Source organism: Spea bombifrons, chromosome 4, assembly GCF_027358695.1.
Source record: "Spea bombifrons isolate aSpeBom1 chromosome 4, aSpeBom1.2.pri, whole genome shotgun sequence".
Taxonomy (NCBI): domain Eukaryota; kingdom Metazoa; phylum Chordata; class Amphibia; order Anura; family Pelobatidae; genus Spea; species Spea bombifrons.
The window spans coordinates 36,345,898-36,361,615 of record NC_071090.1 but is presented as its reverse complement, the minus strand read 5'-3'; the positions used below and the strand labels follow the sequence as shown (position 1 = coordinate 36,361,615).

Here is a 15,718-nt window from a genome sequence, read left to right as displayed (position 1 = left end):
TAATTACTGTAAAATTATCCTGTACAATGCATTCCATACCTGAAGCTGGTGTTAGCCCTGGATGTAGGGCTGTTTGTCTCTTCTGCCAACGATGCTAGGAGCAATTCTATGTATAAACCAAATTATCAAGGCTGTTCTGGCGTGTCTAAATTAATCAGGGAAACCATAATATGATGACTAGTGGAGAACCACTAGTTGTGTTCTCATTATGATTCTATACAATTGAGCGGGTCATTTAGGGACACTATTACTCCAACCAATCAAAGGAGTATCTAGGTAACAAGGTAAAAATCTAGAGAGGAAATTGTGGTGTCTCTATATAGCTGATATCATTAAGATTTGTGGTTAAAGACTGGTCTAATATGATTTTTTTTCATCATTATTTGTGATGTATAAACTCATAGGAGGGAATCAGTTTACAGATTACCCCAAGCACTTCAGGGTAGTCATCCTGGAAAAATGGCCAATGTGGTCATCTTCATCCGCTAACATTAAACCTAAGGTATAGCCCTGTCAAATGTCCTCTAGTACATTAGCACAAAATATATCAGACAGATACTATGTCCACATAACCCAAAATATTTAGGTGCCCAAACTGTTAGCTAGTTAGTTGGTGGAAGTGTGGATGGGCTAGAGGCAGGGCTGGGGACCGGACCACGGTCTAACCTTATGATCTCACATCACATTGGGGTAGAATAAGACTATCCCAAATCTAAAATGAAGAACTGATTATGGTTTAAGTCCTTACATTAGGAAAATACAGTCTATTCCAGAGTAGATGGGCTGAATGTTTCTTATCTGCCATCAAATTCTATGTTTATTACGATGTCTTACCCTTGTGCTTACCTTTAATGTGCCATTGGTAGGCCATTTGAGAGCAGTTGTTGAGCTTTTGGAGCACAAACCTCAATCAATTTTACAGATTAGGGATCTACAGGTTGAAAGTTGTCTTAGTCTGTGACACGCATTGTGTATTCCTAGGGCCAGCCTAAGTTCTTTGAGAAACGTAGCTCATTTCTAGTCTCAGTTGAGCCTTGAATTAGGTGCTGGGACATATCACACCTTCTAAGAGCAGTAACAAAGAATACCCCCAGTCTCATTTATCAAAACCCATTGATAAATCTTATTAATAAGTCTTTTTATAGCTCCCTTTATATCTGGCTCTCTCCTTGCTTGTCTTTATTAGGCATTATTCTCCCCTAGTAAAGGACAGCTGAATTCTTTTTCTAATGTAGCTGGTTTTCAGCTTGTGAATTAATGATGCGTGTATGATTGAAAGAAAAGGAAACAATGAAAAGAAAGCGAAAGGGACCTGTGCGTATGATTACTTATCACAAAAAACCTGAAAAAGCCTCACTTGATGGATTATACTGTAGTTACATTTCAGTTAAAGAAGAAGCATATATTATACGACACAAATTACACTGTTTTTTTTAATTGAGATCACCATAGTAATGGAAGTCTTATCTGTAACTCACAACTTGCCAAACATCAGTTTGGTTAACAAAGCATTCTATGATTCTGCTTTTGGTGCTAATGACTTACGTAATTATTTATCACACAACAGATGGACGATATACGCACATATCACTATGTGCATAATGCTCACCTTATGTTTATGTGTTACATCTGTTTTAGCCCCATAAAGGGACATTACAGCTATTATATGCACTTTAATACATGTGATAGCTGCGTGGTCTTTTTAAATGTTTGTATTGGAAGCCCTTTCAATGGGAGCCCTTCCTTGCCATTGATTGGCTGTGGCAATCAGTGGCAAGACCAGCCACACACTAGGGCACTTGAGCAGGGCTACCCCTTCTGTGTCAGGTAAGTATACTTATAAGTAAGCATATTAACATACTCACATAATATTTTAATATACATTGTTCTGTAGTGGGTGTCAGGGACATTAAACTGCCCCTTTAACTGAATAAGAGCATGGTCAAGACCCCCCTTTCATAAAGATGTGTATGGCATAGCATTTTGGTGCCATTTGGTTTATTTGCATATGTTTTCCAAGTGTTCAATTATTATCTCACAAATTTGTTTCTGTATGCCTAATAGTTGTCTGAGAAGTTGTATTTTAGAAAACATTCTCTCTGTTGCGTTGCTGGTATGAACACTGTGAATACTGTCTGCTTGAGTTAATTTGCATTACGTGTTACTGAGCTTAATGACCAGGCTGCGTCTAGTTCGGTATTTTAAAGGGAAGGGTACGAGACCTGTTAAGCTAAACTTATTTGACAGGAGGGAAGCAAGGCCACTAAATAATCCTGGATTTGAAAAGCACACAGTTGCATGCCAAAATCATCCTACTTAGACCCATGGACTGACCAGTAATGACACGAAAAAGCAGCGTTTTGAAATGTGTTTAAAAAGCCTTTAAAATCTGACAAGCAGTCATAAGAACATGATAAACCCAGAAATTAATCTTTGGAGAAATCACAGGCAGTAATGAGCACTTCAGAATAAATAGAGTGCACTATACATTCTGGGTATGCACAAGGTATTAGGAGTATTGGAGGGGAGCACAGATTTATGTTTTCGACAGTCCCAGGGAGATGTTTTTGTGCATGGATCGTGTGCAAATCATGTGTATGGGTCCCTGAGGTATAGGGGTGCCTTTAATATTGATTGGACCCTGGGCTCTCTTTGCCCCAAACAGCTTCCCTTGCCATCTTTGCCCCAAACAGTTTGTTTGTATCATCTTTGCTTCCAAACAGCCTGTCTGTGCCATCTTTGCCTCCAACCAGTCTGCCTGTGCCACCTTTGCCCCAAACAGCCGGCCTGTGCCAACTTTTCCCCAAACAGCCTGTCTGTGCCATCTTTGCCCTCTACTTATGCATCCATGCTATCTCAGTCATTCATTCACTTATCCACAGAGACTCATTAACAAATACTCATTCATTCACTCATATTCATTCACAAACTCTTACCGTTCCGTTGCTCGCACATTGTATAACTAACATGACCCTGAAGCTTTTCTGCCTCCCGTGGTTGGTACAAGAGAGGTTGTGGTTGTACAGAAGTGATCGTGGTTGGGCCCGTGGCAGCTGCCCCTTTTGCCCCTTTTGTCCTGCGTTAAAGACAGCCCTGCTGAAAGGCAGGCAACAGACTTGCAGCAGACTCGCAATCGGGGGCTATTGAGTGGGGAAGAAGTTCCTATGTGCTCCCAGGACAAGGAGAGGCTCTGAATAGAAGATTCCTGAGACAAAAATGGCATTGCACTAAGTGACTGGACATGTGTGTTTTGCATGGGAGAGGCTTTCCAGAGCCTGACTTAGATGGGTCCAGAGGCTGATTAACAAGGTGTGTCTTATTTCTCCATTGTACAGTGCTGGGGAATTTGATGGTGCTATATAAAACAATAAACAATAAAACCTAAGTGTGTTTATGCATATATATATATATATATATATATATATATATATATATATATATATATATATATATTTATATGCAGAAGTGGCTTACATATGTAAAGATTTATTTTTATACTGTTTTGTCTGATGGCTGCTTGATTATGTGTGGATATTAACTTAGATGTTATGCAGATTTAAGGGGAAAAACTTGCTTTGTATGATGCCCTCACTTTGTCTGTGGCCCCTTGCTGTCCTCTTAAATATGATTCCTGCTGTATATATATGTGTATATATACACACACATGCAAAAATGACATTTTTGTATGCAAGTGGTCTATATGAGTGTAAGTATAGTAGCAGAGCGCTAGATCTGAAAATATGTCCCTGTGTGGTGGCTCCATATTAATTGTCTTGTGAATTAATGAGTTAGAGACCATGGACATCAACAGCAGGCAAAGTAGCTGTGCTTTGAACTCTTAATATGGATGCACTCCTATGCATGCAACTTACATACTCAAGGCTTTAATCAGTATATTGAAAAACAGCAGTCCAGGTCTAAGTTGATGCAGTGTGTATGGGATTATTGTTTTGGGTTATTTGGGTCATCAGATCATCCTTTTAATTAGGTTTCAAAAATCAGAGGGCAGCTAACACATTGAGGTAGAGGGCCACAAGAACATTAGATCCTTGTTCTTTTAATCAGGCTGGTCTATTCTTCAGGTCAGTCGATTTATAGATAATAATACCATAACATAGGAAATAAATAGTGAGCGTTTAAAGTGTTTCGACCAACTTTCTTTTGACCAACGCTCCCCAGATGTGATATTTCTAGGTTATCTACCGCTTCCTTTGATCTTCTCTACAATCAGAACCTCCTTTCCCAAGCAGTTCACTTACCATCTGTCTCTATCATGCTAAGTAATCTAAAGAATGTAAGCTCATAAGAGCAGAGCCCGGCATACAAGTATGATTTCAGGTTATTCCCAGTGATATTCTAATATACTTCCTTTATGTTGTAATATTTTGCTGTGCAAAAACCACACTGAGCTGATTCCTTATGGCAATGCTCATCAAGTCCTTAAATTGCAGGGCTGGCCCAAGACATTGTGCTGCCTGGGGCGAAGTGTAAAAAGCCGCGAGCCAGCCCCCCCATGCGTGAGCGCTGACGTGATGCCTGACGTCACCGCGCTTTCTGGGAAACTCTTGCTGCCACGCGAGAGCTGACCTCCAATCATGGAGGAGAAGCCGCTCTGCGCAGCGTGCATTAGGTCCGCAGACCGCAGACAAGCTAATAATAGCTTCCTGCTGGCTGCGGCGTCCTAAAGTCAAAAGTGCCGCCTGGGGCAATTGCCGGCCCTGCTTAATCTTATAGACTTTCATAACTCAGAGATTGCCCACGGGTGATTAACAATGAGCCATTCTCCTGTTTACCACAAGGTAGTATGATGAGGACTCAAAGTGTTTGTCTAGTAGACTGGGCTAAGATAACAGATCTGATGTGCATTCATAGAGTAAATATGCAGCTGTCTAAAACCATTAAATTATTTGAAAACTAATAATTTAAGAAAATAAGAAAATACTAAATTTTTTGTAATAAAAAATGTTGTGAGGGTCTGTCACATTTTGTTGTTTCAAAGGGTACCGGCAGCACTACATGAATGCGGCAAATAATTTAGTTTGCCAGGACCAACTAGCTAAGAAATATCCTAATATTTTGTTTTCAAAAAAGATTACAGCATGAGTGATGTTTCCTGCTAAATCATGGCTCAGCTACACTTGTCCTTGTGACAACCTTTCTTTGATGTCTGGTGTTGCACAGATAAATCATTAAGCACAATTAGCTTTGTTCAAGGAAACAGACTAGTAATGCAACTTCAGATGGAAAGGAAGGGTTAATAAATAAGAACATTTTGAAACCATTGGTCTGTGAAGACATTGCACGGATACAGTTTAATTTAATGTTCAATTCTTTATTGCGTCTTTTAATACAATGTTTGTCATTGCTTAAAACATATAAAAATCAATAATAAGATGAATATAGAATGTAGAAAGCTTGAGGCTGATGGAAAAAGATAAGACATGCTCTGAAAAGGCAGCCGGTCACACGGCTTCCTAGAACTGAGCAGTTTTCACTAAATCCACTATGTCTTTGTGATTTCAGGTTGCCAACAGAGCTCAGGCCCAGTAAATCCTTTCCCGGTGCCAATGCCAGGTGCAGTGGGTCTTGGGGGGCAAGGAGGAGAGCTGCTTCCACACTTCCTCCTGGAACCAGAAGATGTCTTCATTGTAAAGAACAAGCCAGTGACCTTGAGCTGTAAAGCCACGCCGGCCACGCAGATCTACTTTAAGTGCAATGGAGAGTGGGTACCTCAGACTGACCACGTGATCAAACCGAATGCTGACCTTAGCACGGGTATGAACTTGGCTACCTATTTAACCTTTCAATTATTTTCAGTAACCTAGGGAGAAATTAGGCCAGGTTCTGGCCAAAAAAGCCTGATCAAAACCTTGATGGCTTTAAATGTACATCCTTTTTCCAACCCTCCCCCCTTTGTCATACAGCAAGCATTCATTAATTCTATTATACAGCCCTTGGCATGACTGTCCCAACACCAGCATGTTTTCGAAAGACCTACCAATGTAGGTCAGACAGTTTCCAACATGTAATTTTTCCATGGTAACTAACCCAAGGTTGTCAACACTGATGGTCACACTGTGGCCTTTTCTTGTTATAAACTCAAAGAAGAATAAAAGCCTAATATTGTCATTGTTTGGTCGAGAGTAACTAGTGGGCTGTGAGCTGGCACAGTGTAATTAATATGATATATATATATATATATATATATATATATATATATATATATATATATATATGTATATCAATTCATCAATGGAATACAAAAATAAAGACGCATGTCCGCCTATTATAGTGTTCCGCAGCCTAGGGCAACACAAGAAAATATATTTAATACTCTTCATAGTACAGTCCCTTAACAGGGCATTGATCTCTTTTTCGTTTTAATGATTTAACAATTTAATCATTGTGCATTATACCGTTAAATACACATAATTAACCCGAGTAACGGTGCTCATAGAATAGCATGAGCAAAATAACCGTGTTGGAAATCCACATTTTTTTTTCTTAAAACTAAATTCCTCCAAAAATGAAAAAGGTGCAAGCTATTGTTTGTTGTAATGTGAAGGTAACAGCTCCCTTTTTTTAAAATGACAGAGGTTCAGGATAACAAAGAAGAGAGGCCCGATCTCCATATGTCAATAGGGTCCCAACTCCTTTTATACAGGGCGAAGTAGCCAGCCATCTTGTGGTTGGGAAGGGGTTATAGTCTTCCTTTCTCCTCTTTACATCCACAGAATACTTTATTCCATATAAAACAAATGCAGGTCAGAGGCCTTCTCTGCCTGGTTAATGTCACCTGCTGCAGAGCAGAATAAAACAGATTTGATTAGCCAAAGGCCCTTTTATTTCTCTCTTCTCTGACAATCCACTTAAGAGACAATATTTTTGTGAGGAATAGTTTTATTCTGTTTCTTAAAATAATCCATTTTTCCCTCTCTAAAACAATGCGTCTTTCCGTCTCCCATTGTCTCCGTATTCCCCTAAGCTGCCCCCTCCCCCCCCTTAGTTCCTCTTACAATAGGGACGGCAAGACGGAGGTGCATGGTTCAGAATTTGACAAGTGACAGTCACTGGGAGACCTGCCACCGGGCTCTGCGTTTCATTTTTTATCATATTTCACAATACAAACTGGCAGAGTGAAAAAAGGGAGGGAGGGAGGACGGGGGAAGGGTACATGCAGCAAGTAACAGGTTTTTATTATTCTCTTCACTTAATTAATTAGACCCCAATTAAGTACATTTCGTATCCACAGTAGCTGAATTGTTCATCTATAATGAGTTTGGAACAAAATTTGCAGAAATTGGATGGTACTGGGCACGGACCAGTTACTCCCTCCCATTCCTTTCTTCGTGTTACAACAGCCTCTGTTTAATACACTGTGAGATGAGTTTCCTTTAGCTGGAGAGTATGGGCGTTATGTATAAACAGTGATTTAATCAAAAGATTTCAAAAGTGTTCTTATTGCCATAGCAACCAGTGGACCAGACCTGCTGATTGAACAATTTTCATTGGCTCCTATAGTGGTAAGACCACTTTTCAATTTTGGCACAGCAAGCGCTTTTTTTTATATGTAGCCTCCTAGATAGGGGCCTAAAGAAGGTGTTTCTTAGTTACAGTGTGGAAAAAAAATCAAATCTCATAAGACAAAATACAGACAGCCTCTGCGTGCTGTATAATAGAGCTAGCCTCCAGCCTGGACTGGCTAATGGGCAAACTTGGCAAATGCCCTGTTGGCTGGTACCCCATGGTGCCTCCAACATGCCTTCACTTCTTGTGTGGCACATTCTGTCCTTTAATGTGCGGCCGCCAGCTGGATTCACACAGCTACCTACTGCGCACCATTTTTAAAGACAATGGCCTTAAAGTGCCAGGGTGGGCTTTAATCTTCTGATATCATTGGCTTTTCCTGCTCCTTGACAGTCACTGTCATATGCCTAACATTCTAACATTCCAGCCTCCTTCTAGAATGTTTTGTCTCCATTTACTTTCCTAGGCTTCTTCTAGTGTCTATCTCTTAGTTTACATTCTTCCTTCTAGCAGGCAGTCTCTTTTCTGCCTAGCAGTCTATGTTTCATTTTCTTGGTTGATAGCTTCTGTCTTCTACATCAATCTTGATTTTTTTATTTCTAGTAGTCTCTTTTGTTTATTCAATGCTTTCTGTCTCCTCTTCTCTCTTTCAGACAATCACACTAACTTACTGAGTCTGTGTCTACTCTTTCTGTCTGCCAGTATCTGTCTTCTTCTGTCTGTCAGTGTCAAACTTCATCTGTCTAGCACTGTTTATCTTCTGTCATTGAGTCTGTGTCTCCTTCTGTCTTCTAGTCTCTGTCTCCTTCAGTGGGGCAATGTCTCTCTTCTTCAGTATTTCAGTCCCAGTCTCCTCCTGTCTGGCAGTCTCCTTCGCCTGCCTCTGTCTCGATGTTGCCGTCCTTTCCAGTTTTGTCTCCTCCTGCAGAATCAGAGACATTTTTGGGAGGAGTTTTCACTTCTTTTTTTTATTTTACTCTCATTTTAGTTTACTTTTTAAATCTTTATATATTGTTTTGGAATGTGGGCTCATGTGATATAAGATCTAATTTTGTTTCTTTACACAATTAATATTGGCAGTGTCTACATAAATCCTTCAGAAGAGATTGCATACAACACAGGTCTACCCAGTATTTCAAGAGCAACTTATTCCTCACCAGAGATCACCAGATCAACGGCTTGGTCAGGTTTTAGGGACATAGTACTGATTTTTCACAAGATGTACATTCTATGTCTATAAACATTCTATGTTCTTTAAAACGGATCTCGATTGAAGTACTGGTTCCTTGTAACAAGTGTTTTTTTTTTTAATTGGATATGTATCTGTGCTTTAAAAAGAATGAGGTCCTTTGCTCTATTTCACTAATTCTTTGATGGCGGATTGAATTAAAAACAAATCCAGTAACCGAAGATATATTCCCCAGGCATCATAGGTTTTTGGTAAAGAACGATGTATTCAGGAATGTCTTTTATTATAAGCTTTTACGTTATCTTTCAGCAGACAACATACCAAAGACTTATAAATCCTCTCCAGTTCTACACCTGCAGTGTAATCATCATTAATCCCTTATAACCATTACAAAACTAAACATCTACATGAAAATATGTCTGGAACACCCTAAAGATACAGACACCACGATGACTAACAGGTAGTACAAAGCCCCTTAAATCTAGTAGCATAGGAAATCTAATCGTGTCAGTTAAATAGTGATAAAAAGTAAAACGAAATGTGTTGAGCAGATTAGTATAAATAACAACTGAGCCAAATACAATAAAAAAGTGGAAAGTAGTAAACATACCCTTGGTCTCAGGATCTCCCCTTTCACAGGGTCTCAGGGTGAAGAGGCAGATTCTTTATATTGTCCTTTATATTGTACTATGATTTAACTACTTAATTAATTAATTGAATTAATGAACAGCTGGTCATTTTTTTTGCTTAAATACAGGGTACATAAATCAGGATATTTTTACTGCCTGACAAGACATTTCCATAAAACAACTATTAGAACTTGTTTGGCCAGGCTCAGATTGACCACCTGGCAGACCAGGCAAATGCCTAGTGGGCCAGCGACCGATAGGGCTCCATGATTACCGATACTGCCTCGTCATTGCGTGGCTGGCGGCTGGATACGTGCAGCAGCACGCCGCTGGCCTTAAAGTGCTAGGGTCACTTAATCAATGTTTGTAATATTAGAACATAATATTTGACAAGTAAAGGGGAAATATTTGTACTGCTTTATTAACTTCCAAGGTGCTGTCTTTAATACAGATATTGAAAGGACAACATGCCAGATGTAAAATGCCAATTTTTAAGAGAACAGTGTAACATCGTAACATCATGCTTATCTTCTAGCTCTGCATATGAACACAAAATGATATCTGTTTATATGCACATTAGTCATTTGTGTGTTAAGTTAGTTACAAGAAACATGATACCAGCAGGAGTAGAGAATCACAGCAGGCGTTGTGTGCCTCATGCCTAGCTCCTGTCTAAAAACCGCACGTTCAGTACTATTAATGTATGCAATTGGGATATATTATTAATAATAAATATAAATTAAGCTAAATGTGTAAATATTATCCTCCCTCCAGACTGCACCTTATTAGTGCATAATAAATGAACTAGAGAGGAGGTTAATGTGTCAGTACACATGGCAAATGTCTATTGTAGTTTTTAATGGTGTGATTTAAGATAGATATTATTTTAACCCCTTGCATGCCTTGTTTTGCATTTCATTTCCAGCCGTTGACTGCAATGCCTATTGATACAAGTCTACTGATTTATTTTTGACCCCCCCAAAAATCTATTATTAAAATATTATATAATATATTACATTTATTGTTTGATTTAGTCTTGGCTGGCTTGGAATGATTCCATTTCAAACAGTGGGTGGTCTCAGCATTTAGAGGGTTAAAATGTTAAAGGCTTATATGATATTATTATGGAATGACCATTTTATGGCAAATTTCATTTGTTGAAGCTTCTTTAAACTTACATCTTGTGACCATCAACTCCCTGTTATCCAAGACCATGACATTTAATGATTGCCTGTATCCCTGAACTGAACTCTCTCAACGCCATGAAACAAAAACTACAATAGGGTTATAAAAAAACATCTGACCTTAAAGGACTGGTTACACTTATTGGGTAAGCGCATTCATTTATAAGGACTCCGGTAGTTTTCATTGCAGTGTCCCTAGTGCACTTGTTTTCTCAATTCCTAACAAACTCATTTTTGTGGACATGACAATCTCATTTATTAGCCGTGATCAGTGTCATATTTTGTATGGCACCAGAGACACACAAAACATAATAATTGCTTTTATTTATTTCTTTCGGAATATATAATAGATGACAGACTGCAATATTTCCTTCTCCTTGCCATGAACGCATTTTATTTTGAAAGCAGAAGCAGAGGACACGGTTATATCTGTGATGGCTAAACACATATCTGTGCTCCCAAGCTTTTAATACATTTGTATATAGATAAACTTAACAACAACAGCAACACGAATCATAAAAACAATTTGTTTTAATTTGAAGAAAAATGTATCGACTCTTATTTTGACACCGGTTATTTGCGACTGATGCATTTTTAAATGGCAGAAGGTGCCATGAGGTCACAACATGTCATTAAGCTATTGGGCATACCTGATGAAGGTTTTTCACACGAAGGACAAGTTAAAACTGAGCCAGACTTATTTAGCATCATTACATTTACTCTGTTATCTGATATCCGCCACGGTAGGCTGCCCTGTGAAAAGGAGTTTTTCCCCGTCATTAGGAAGTCATTTATGTTATACCATTACACTTCTATATAAGCATTCAAGGTATTAAAGCCTAGTAATCAAAGCCCCCTTCTGCCCCTAGCATAAATATATATAAAAATAATTGAAATAGAAAACGAGTCCTGTGGAGCCTGGTATTAACCAAGATGGGCCAACAGGTGCCCACACCCCTCCACTAACCTGTGTGTGTCAACAATGATCTTAGGACATACAGCTCTCTTTTATTTTATATGCTGTATTCAGTTCTTATGTGTAGTCCTATTATCACAAAGATAAGCTTGAACTGCAATAAAAAAAGTCTCAGCGCACAGATTTTCTGCATGATGTTACTTTTTATTTATTTGGTGAATTGCACTGTGTGTGATTTCTTAAATGGCTCTGTTTGCATAAAGTCATTAAATTTGCACCTTTATACATAAGGAATTTTCGTTTCTGTAGATTTATCCTAAATATCTTTCTTTCTCCATACCTTCCTCTACATAAAGCCTCCGGCAGTACAGCAATAGATGGGATGATTATGCAGTGCTGTCATCATCAAAGAGATGCTGATGACTTGTGATTGTATTTAACTTTCTAGACTCTATCCTCCTAGTTCTAACACCCATTTTTCAGGGACCATTGCTCCAAAGAATACTTCACTGATGCCATTCTTTCACTGAATAAATGTTGCTTCACTTAGAACGCGGTTCATTTACATTACTGGTGCTTGGCATCTTTGGCAGTGTACTGCACATGCGCATGTGTGTGTTCAAAATAGAGTCATGGGTCTATGAAGCAGATGGTTTAACATGGCCTTTTGTTCCATCATCATTATTATTGTGTGCTTTCACACATTGTTCACACCTGGGAACGGTTGTTTAGGGCCCCTTATGATTTAATTCTTAGAACCCAAGGTATGTTGACCTGTTGGGTCATGGCACACTCTTTCCACATGGGTTATTTTTGTGATAGACTTAGGTTTTTTGATGGTAGGATGGTATCTCCTAAAAATGTAATGTTCTAAATAGACAAAAGTGATCTAGATGAAATTGCCTCCAATTTATGGCCACAGAAAGGAGTACAAAATCCCTGAGCCGTCATAAACTACGGAAGACTGCGGAGTGAAAGGAACTCGATTCTTAAGATTTTAAATGTTTAAGATGCAATGATGATACAGATGAATGTTCCAGCTCTTCAAGTCCATTATCAAATTATGTTACAGGAAAAGAAATGTCCCGTTAACCGTTTTGTCTGGTTCATTACAATTCTAGAGTTTGCTCACTGATTTGTAAGTCTAATTCCCAATTCTCTGTGTATATCTGTGAAGTCCTCGAAAAGTGGGCACTGAGCTGGTGAAAATTTCACACGTGTGGCATTAGCTGGGTCAGTTTAGGACAACAGTGATAATGCCCCATTCTAGAAGTGGATTATAGTAAAAACCAGGGCTGCCATCAGAAATCTTGGGACCCAGTACAGACATAAAGCCTGGGCCCCCATGCACCTTTCTTTAGCCAGCCCCATGGCCATTCCATTGCGCACTCTATGTTCCACCTTTCACCCGCCTTATGATCCTAGAGCTAAGTAGGGGAGCTCTTTACCAGTACCGGGTGCACTCCTCTGATGGCAGCCCACATAGCAGTTGTGGTTCTATGAGATGGCTTTTCTGACATAGACTCTATGGGGAACATCCAAGGATAGGCAACTTTGGGAGCTCATCTGAAGAGTGCGGCTCCAGCTGAGTAGGCTCTTCAGTAGGTGTTGAGAACTGTCACATAAGCAGTACATTTCAACAGCCCAAGACCCACCGACATTGCTTGGTGTATCACATGCAAAAATGACTATAGTAAACTTTTGTCTAACTACTGTTCCCATCCTCCTCTGTCAGCAGAGGAAAAAAGGACATTCCCACCTTGGCACCACTCTGAGCAATTACCTTATGGGATTCCACCTCCGGCAAACATCTCCATCATTTGCAGGTCCTGATTATGGAAAAGCCCTAAGCCTAGGTCCACCTGTTACAGTTTATCGGCACCACATGCATTGTTTTTAGGTGAAAAACCTGCACATCTTTACTTCACTAACCACCCACAGCTAGTTATGGCTCAATATGGCTTTCCTTCCTTTGCATCATTAACCTCTTCTCTGCTAGTTGTAGATATCTGAAGTGCTGCCCCATTACCTACATCCTAAATTGCAATCTGAATATACAGTTTTTAACTCTGGAGATTTCACGTCTTTGCCTGTCTGCTCTAATCTGTGGAGCATTGCTTCATTAACTCTTTACTCACTAGAGACCTACATGTATTTCTCCTACAGTTATAAAATTACCGTATTGGCTCGAATATAGGCCGCACTTTTTTCCCCCACTTTAAGTTTTTAAAGTGGGGGTGCGGCCTATATTCGGGGTCTAGCGCCCGACGCCCGGGACATGCAGTCCCGGGCGCCGGGCAGGCAGCGGGGTTAGGATACAGATCCCCCGCAGCGGTGCAGGGGACCTGCATCCTACTGTCTGATACGCTCAGACAGCCTCCCCTGCCAGCACTTCCCACGGGGGGAGTACCGGCACGGGAGGTTATCTAAGCGTTTTACCTCTGCCCACCCCCGACTTACCGGAGCAGACTCCCGGGTGTCTTGCGGGGCCGGCGGGAGACATTTACGCAATACGCGCATGCAACTTCCGGTACCGGTACCGGAAGTTGCATACGCGTATTGCGTAGATGTCCCTCGCCGGCGCCGCAAGACACCCGGGAGTCTGCTCCGGTAAGTCGAGGAGGGGTGGCAGAGGAGGACAGCGGCAGCGTATCGCGGGGAGGGAGGACAGCGGCAGCGTATCGCGGGGAGGGAGGACAGCGGCAGCGTATCGCGGGGAGGGAGGACAGCGGCAGCGGATCTCGGGGAGGGAGGGCAGCAGATCGCGGGGAGGGAGGACAGCGGCAGCATATCTCGGGGAGGGAGGACAGTGGCAGCATATCTCGGGGGGGGGACAGAGTGGCAGCATGTTTTTTTTGGTGCTTTTTTAAAGAAAAAAACTTTTTCTTTAAAAAAGCACCAAACTTTTAGGGTGCGGCCTATATACGGGGGCGGCCTATATCCGAGCCAATACGGTATATTATTTATTCCAGACATTTTTATTCTACTCGCAGTATGTCGCTATTTAATATTATCGGGTTACAAACAATTATTGTTAAATGTATCCCCTTTTTGTATGTGATACACACAAAAACTATCTGTCCGTTTTAATTAACTCTCTCTGTGCAACTGATCAACAGTAATTGGTTCATTAACCCACCAATTCAAACTGTTAGCAAGACATCATTTTAATAGCTACATCAGAGAAAAATTCTCAGGACCATTACTTCATCAACGCCATCACTGCTTGCAATCGACTTCACAAAGTGCGGGGAGAACCGAATCATTAACTGTGTCACTGCTGGAGGCTTTTAATAACCCCATCTATCCCCAAATGTTTGAGACAGTGGATTATCCGCTCAATGTTAGGAGGCGTCATAAAGCAATCATTTTGTAGTAAAAGGAAATAACCCACAATCCGTATTGATACCCATACGCTAAACAGACATACAAGTTTTAATCAAGCCATATATTGACAGGCTATGTTTCTATGCCAAGGGGAAGCCATTTTACTGGGCAGTCTGAACTTGCTATAGGTTTTTATTCAGAAAATACTAAAGCACTCATAAAGTGAACATAGTAAATATATATTATTGATTAAATAAAGATTCAATATTTATCTTCCATTATCTTTGAGGTTATATGTAGCCTTTTTTGTTAGATACAATAAAAAGAATCTTCTACCATTTTTTCCGGTTTCTTAGTAGTATGCATGGTTCCTGAGGTTACACCCGGAGGAAATATATTGGAAAGAGAAAGTAATTTATAAAAAGACCTGTACTCTGAACAAGCATGTGTTGTGCACTGGGTCTTCTCTTGATAACTAAATTGATGATATCATCCAGAGACCTGCTGCTAAACACAACGGTGCAATCATAAATTTAAGGCAATTGTGAGCCCTATTTATGTTCATGGAAAAAAAATATTGGAATTATTGTCTATTAATTTGAAGGATACAGATCCCCCGGTTCAACTTCTCATCTCAATGAATGCACACAATAGGATCAACATGATGTCATTTTTTTTTATATCTTATTATCTGGTGCCAGGCGTACTATTTTAATTAGTGTAAAGGTAGGCATGCTTGACTGTTTCACCTGTTTTCTTATGCAAGCTTATAATAATTAGTATAATATATACAGTAATTAAGGCAATATGACAAATAAGAGACTGTTTTAGCAGTTTTTAACAAGCTTGATAAGTAAATATGGCCATATGGCGACTCATGTTTTTCTGAAAATGCAGAGGAGTGCGTTTATTACACATTTTAGAAATACATTTGTGAGAAACTGAT

At 39.9% G+C, this 15,718-nt stretch overlaps 1 protein-coding gene across 1 annotated transcript in view; it reads left to right on the top strand.

Moving 5' to 3' along the window:
- UNC5A (unc-5 netrin receptor A) overlaps positions 1–15,718 on the top strand; it is a 128,050-nt gene that overhangs the window by 75,374 nt on the left and 36,958 nt on the right. Inside the window, exon 2 of the mRNA XM_053461841.1 lies at positions 5,524–5,775. Coding sequence (XP_053317816.1) covers positions 5,524–5,775 — 252 coding nt within the window. The remainder of the gene's footprint in view (positions 1–5,523; positions 5,776–15,718) is intronic.